The sequence below is a fragment of the Octopus bimaculoides genome, chromosome 5 (assembly GCF_001194135.2).
Source record: "Octopus bimaculoides isolate UCB-OBI-ISO-001 chromosome 5, ASM119413v2, whole genome shotgun sequence".
NCBI lineage: Eukaryota > Metazoa > Mollusca > Cephalopoda > Octopoda > Octopodidae > Octopus > Octopus bimaculoides.
The window spans coordinates 25400769-25407627 of record NC_068985.1 but is presented as its reverse complement, the minus strand read 5'-3'; the positions used below and the strand labels follow the sequence as shown (position 1 = coordinate 25407627).

Here is a 6859-nt window from a genome sequence, read left to right as displayed (position 1 = left end):
ATATACATGCATATATATATATGTATGTATGTGCAAGGGGTATTTGTTAAAGATTTCCCCTGACCCACTTCTCAAAGACTGGGATAAACAAAGTGGCATAATTATTAGTCTACATAGCCACCACCAATGGTGACACACTTCTCCCATTGCTTTATGCAGCTGTGCAGACCTTGTCTGTAGAAGTCAGTAGGTTGCATCTGGAGCCAAGACTTTACCTCGGAAATAAGTTCATCATCATCCAAAAAGTGCTTCTCCTTCAAAAAAAGACTTCATGGTTAGAAAGAGGTGGAAGTCAGATGGTGTGAGGTCAGGTGAGTAAATGGGGTGAAGAAGGATTTCATAGCTGCAGAAGTGTGCTTTCATCTGGGCAACATGTGCATTGTGAACTGGGGTGTTGTCTTGGAGGTGGCAGACTCCTTTAGTCAGTATGCCATGCCTCTCTGCTTTGATGGCATCCCTCAATTTCTGCAGTAGAGAAGCATAATATGCCCCATTAATTGTGGTGCTCTTTGCCAGAAAATCCATCATCACTACTCGCTGGTTTCAAAAGACTGTGAGCATCCCCTTGCCTGCTAAGGGTTGGAGATGACCCTTCTTTGGAGGTGGTGAGTTATCATGCTTCCATTACTTCGACTGGACTTTCAGGATATTAGTGGTAGACCCATGTTTCACCCTGTGTGATAAGTCTGCCAAAAGATCCTGGGAGCAATTGACATGTTCCTACTTCTGGAAAGGTGTGAGCATCCAATGAATCCATTGTGCAAATGGTCATGAATGATTTTTTTCCATGGACCCTACACTTATTTACCGAATATTATGCGACGATCTTCCAAAAGGGCAGCTTCCACTTTATGGATGGTGTCTTCATCAATGATGGAATGTGGTTGTCCAGGAATAGGAATAGTTTCCACTGATGTCTGACCACATTTGAACTGGCGATGCCAGTGCTTGACTATGTCATATGATGGTGCATTGTCACCATAAACTTCTTTCATTTCATCGAAAGTCTCTTTTGGTGTACAACCTTTCATGCATAAGAACCTGAGCATTGATCTGCATTCAACTAATTCCATTATAACACCTTAGTCCATTTCAGCATCTGTAGAAAAATAAGCAAATGCTAGTGGAAAGCTGCAATTTATAATGTGACATGTAGAGACATGTATGATTATACCCATACAAGTTCCGTTTCCTGCAATAACCAGAAGTGGGTCAGGGTAAATCTTTAATGAACACACACACACACATATATATGTATATATAAAGGGTGCATAAGGTATTTGGGGACATACGCTCTTGGGGGTCATTGCTGCATTATTTGCTAACTCTGGATAATCTTTGTTTAAGAAAATAATAATGGCAGACTCTCAGCTTACTCAAGAAATGAAGAGGCATGCTGTTATTGTGGTTATAAAGGCTGAGCATAGCGATTTAGAAATATCTCGATTTTTCAAAGTTGCCATATCATTTGTCTACAAAGTTTGTAAAGAGCTAGAGACTGAAGATGGAAATGTATCATCAGTATCAAAGCATAAAAGGCATTCTAAACGCTCTGAAATCATCAGAACACTTGAATTTATCCAGCAAGTTTAACAGACCATTGATTACAATCCCAGAAAGTCCATGAGGTCAATTGCAAAAGATCTCCATGTGTCAGAAGGAACAGTCAGAAATGTTGTCCATGAAGACATCAAATTTAAGTCTTATATGAAGAAAGGTCAGTTTGTCCGAAAAAGCAAAAGTCAATCACTACATCAGATCTAAAAGGCTCTTAAACAAACTGAAAATCCAGCAGAAGATTTGATTTGGTTTTTCTCAAACAAGAAAAATTTCGACCAAGATCAAAAAGTTAACAGAAGAAATGACAGATGGTTATGTGCAGACCCTTCTGAAGTTCCAAGTGTTATGCATTCAAAATTTCCTGCAACTGTCATGGTTTTAGGGGTTGTCACCAATGAAAGACATGTGATGCCTCCTTACTTCTTTCCACAAGGCCTTAGAGTTAACTCTGCCACCTACATTGAGGTCCTGGAAATAATTGTTAAGCCCTGGATAGACAGTGTATGCAATGGAAGGCCATATATGTTTTAGTAAGACTCTGCACTATCACACATGGCTCTAGTAACACAGGAATGGATAACTGAAAATTTTCATGATCACATAACCCCTAACATCTGGCCTCCTAATTTTCTAGATCTCAATTCATTGGACTATTACATGTGGAGCATTGTTTAGAGAGAGGTCAATGAACATGCCCATAACACCAAAGATTCTTTGAAAGCTACCATAGTCAGAGTAATGTCCAAAATGAACCAGGACCACTTGATTTGAGCATGTAGATGATTTAGATCTCATATAGAAGCAATTGCTGAAGATGAAGGTGGCTTTATTGAAGTACAACATTATAGAAAAGAAGGTTTCTTTTTATCCTCATAGTATTTTTTTATAAAGTTATCTGTTATTGTATATCTGTTTTTTTATAAACATAAATCTGTCCTCAAATATCTTACGTACACTGTATGTGTGTGTGTGTGTGTGTGTGTGTGTGTGTGTGCATGTGTATATATATATATATATATGTATATATATATATATATATGGTGATGATATAAATATATATACATATACACGGTGCGATGGGTAAATTGCCACCATTTTATATTTTTAATTTTGTGCATGCACATTGTTTGTCTTTGATTTTATTGACTACACATTATGGTAGGGTCAGTTGGGCACCATCTGTGAGAAAAACAGCACCATGACGCAATTTGCTCTGTCAGAAATTTGGAAACAGTATGCTGTACTGCTTGACATTCATGCCAGAAGCTCCAATATAAACATTTCAGAGTGTTTGGGTGTCAATCTGAGGACATATAACAAGAGTGATAAAAATCAAACATCTAGTCAACATCATGATGTTTGGAATGATCAGGTAATGGCAATGTTATGCCTCCATTCATCTTACTACACGGTCTCAGACTCGACATGGAGGCCTACATCAAGTGCCTGGAGGAGGTAGTGCTGTTCTGAGTCAAGAGGGTGGCTGCTGGAAGACCCTGTGTCTCACAGCAGGACTCTGCACCATGCCACACAAGCAGGAGAACCCAGTCATGGCTGTCAGACAATTTCTGCAACCACGCCACCCCTAACATCTGGCCACCTCACTCCCCAGACTATAATCCCCTTGATTATTATGGGGTGCAGTTGAGCGAGAGACCCACAAAACTCCTTTTTGTATCAAAGATGAATTGAAGGCAAAGATTATGGCTGCATTGATCAACTTAAACAAGGAGATCGTCTTGAAGAGTTGCAGGAGATTCCAAAGTCACCAAGAAGTTGTGGTTGAAGCCAATGGTGATTTTATTGAATAAATTTACTCTAGTATTTCAAGATATTTTTATGTTATTTTGGTATATATATCTGTTAAAATGAGATGTCAGTGTTATTTTCATTTTCGTGTAATTTAGACGACAGTTTATCCACCACACCTTGTATATATATATATATAATGTGAGAGAGTTAGGGGTTGGGGGTTCAACCCACTAAGGGATAGTATCTATCCAATATACTGCTGGGAGGGTACCCAATTATTGCTACACTAGTGCTATACTAAGTGCAATCAATGGGGGCGGGTAAAAGTGAAGGTTTTACCCCAAATTTGTATAACAATTAGAAATATATATACACACACACACACACACACACACACACACACACACACACACACACATATAGGTGTGTGTATATATGTTGCTTGACAAATGGCATTGGTTTCTTTACATTCCAGTAACTTAGTGATTCAACAACAAGAAACCAATAGAAGAATAATCAAGCTTAAGAAAAAAGTACTGGAGCCAATTTGCTCAACTAATCACTTGAAAGCAGTGCCCCAGCATGGCCGAAGTTGAATGAATGAAACAAGTAAAGGATAAAAGATAAAACAAAATCTTGTATTTAGACACACTGTGTATTTGGGTGTTAGTTTACTAAGAATTCAGTGCAACATCAAAGTCAAGTTACAAACTGTTCAGCCATTAACCAGATCGTTTCCTAAGATAAATCTATGTATGTTTGTAAATGAAAATGTAAAATATGTACATATAAGATGTATGAACCTTCTAATATGTTTTTCATTTCATTTTTCTTTGTAATCAGGCAACAGATAAAGATCTTTATGATAAATATTATTTGACATACTCAATTGTATCTAGTAAAACAATTCCATTTTATATGCTGGGAAGGAACATACTTAATTCTGATGTCTACAAGCAAAATGATGCAACAAATTATTATTTTGATGTCAAAGTAATTGACAGAGGCCAAAAACCAGCGACAAACAAAGCTGTGGTAAGTACATATCAAGTTCATCCACTTATTAGATACTAGGTTTCAGACTAAATGACTACAGGTGGTTGCTCAACTGGCAAGAAATAACTGCTAAATCTCCTTCAAATCAAAGAATAAACACATTGGATTGATTAGTAAAATTTAAATAATGGCATTGAAAAATTTCTCAATTCTGTTATTGCATATTATATTTACCAAAGAAGAATGTAATGCAGAAAGCAGAACAATATCAACTTAATTCAGAGAATGCTTTTAAAGAATTTAAATTGAATGATTAAATTATTATATTGATGTGCAGAGGTATTTAAATAAAACAATTAATTCCATTGCCTATGACTATGTGCATACCCTACCAAGAATTACAAAGTATGGCACTTGTTTGACTCATAATAGATCTATTCCATTGCTTTGTTTACCACAACTAACAGGTCCTTTGGGCAGGGCTTCCATAACAGTATTAAAATCCTTGGTAAAACTGCTCACTGGAGTCACTACAAACACAATCACAACATATATAGATTAGTATTGGGTTCCTAGACTTGTGGAATTCCAGGGCAATTGCCCAGTGTGCCTATGTCATAAGATGGCACTTATCCCTTAATTGCCTTTGTAGAGTCCATTCTTGCATGCATTGAGTCAGATCTCTGATCTGAAGAAAACTTTCTTGCTTCTTCTTATAAGTCATAGGCTATCCTTGCTCCTCTAATTAAGCAGTGAAAGAATTTTTCATCTTAAATGGTGGTCAAAATACATTAAGCACAGATACAGCACAAACGTTGTCCTCCGGGCTGAGGGTTGGGTGTAAAGTTAGCAGTGCTGCTCCCTAAAACATTTTTTACTCTGGAAACATCAATAGAAAGCAAAACAATCCTACAAACCTTGAATAAACGAGACTATTTATTTAAGAAACTGATGACAATCTCTTGGTTCTGGAAATCTTTGTTGAGGTTAAAAGGCTGTTCAGCTCTTGAGTTTCTCTAGAAAATCTTTAACTGAATGGAAACAAGAACTGGATACAGAAATGAAAAAAGAAGGTAAAGAATTGAAAGCAGTGAGAAGAGAGTATATTGAACAGAAGGATGTGGTTGGTATGTATTGATGGCCAGTGATCTAAAGGGAGTTGAAATGCAAAAGATAATTATTCATTATGTAAACCAATTCACATGCTGATTAGACCTATGTATAAATTAATTTAAATGCATCAATCAATAAAATTATCAAGTAATCAAAATATAGTATACACTTGAAATATATCGTTTTTATGGTTGAACTTGGAGTAGACAAAACTATAAACAACTGCATGTAGAGTATTGATTTAAACAGAAAAAAGTTGAAGGTTTCCCATGGACATCAACTCCCATATTCTATGGTTATGACAGGTGTGATACCATTATACCAACACAGTTCTTTGAATTTCTCTCTGTTTGAGAAGCTTTCTTCTTACCAGCAAGAATTGTATGCTGTTTATATTATAAGAATATTTTATTAATTTCTTCTGCTTTAGAAACTTAGACAGATGTGAAATAATATATCTCTCAAAGTTTCTAGATTAAAATTAATGTTATTTTCATCATCTTCATCATCCAGTGTTTTAAATCTGGGTTTTGTCCCTGTTAACAGGGGTGGGGGCTGAATCTACCTTAATGCCATAGCAACTGCCCTCTCACCATCTCACCATCTTGCCTGGTTTTGGGTGTCCTCCTTTTTAAAACCAACCCTCCCGATCTCCTTCTCCACCTTTTCCTCAGTCTACCTCACTTTCACGCTCCATTTACCTCAAATGCAATCACTCTCCTCAGAACATGCTCTTCATCCCTCCTCAACACATGCCCATACCACCTCACTCGATTCACCCTTGCCAACCATTCCACCGATTCCTCCAACCCCAGCATTCCCATCAGATCCTCAGTCCTCTGCTTATCAAACAGCTTCACCCCACACATCTCCCTCAGTCCTTCTCAAAATTACCATCTCTCTCTCCCTCAGACACCATGTCTCACTCCCATACCACATTGCAGCTCTCACACAACTCTTCTTTAAATCAATTTCTCATTTATTTTTCAAATATTCCTCTCACAGATTAACATCGTGTTTGATGATAACCGGATGTCACTTAAGTATGAGGTCAAACCTTCGGAATTTGGTAAAGTGAAGCAAAATGTAAGACAGTAAGTAGCAAAATAATTATTAAAATTAACTTCTAATTGCTCAATTTTTATAATTTCTTTTTTTTTTTTCTTTTTGCAAATTATAAATTTAACTTTTTTTGTCTCCCAAAGATGTTTCAAAAAACATGCTGAAGTAATAGAACTAATTAAATTTCACCAAAAGTTGCTATTAAAATAATGCATTTGTAAACCATTTACGTTTATGATTATTTTGAAACATTACCTGTCTGCATGAATACATGTGTACATACACATATACAAATAAATTCATATATTCACACACAATTTACAGAGACACAAAGACAAAGACAGGTGTATGAACAACAAGCAGGTGTATTAGTTTG

General features: G+C 36.6%; 1 protein-coding gene across 1 annotated transcript in view; it reads left to right on the top strand.

The window, feature by feature from the left end:
* The window catches only part of LOC128247899 (cadherin EGF LAG seven-pass G-type receptor 2-like), a 64481-nt gene that overhangs the window by 32518 nt on the left and 25104 nt on the right, over positions 1–6859 (top strand). Inside the window, exons 18-19 of the mRNA XM_052968225.1 lie at positions 4156–4347; positions 6427–6515. Of these exons, the coding sequence (XP_052824185.1) occupies positions 4156–4347; positions 6427–6515 (281 nt within the window). The remainder of the gene's footprint in view (positions 1–4155; positions 4348–6426; positions 6516–6859) is intronic.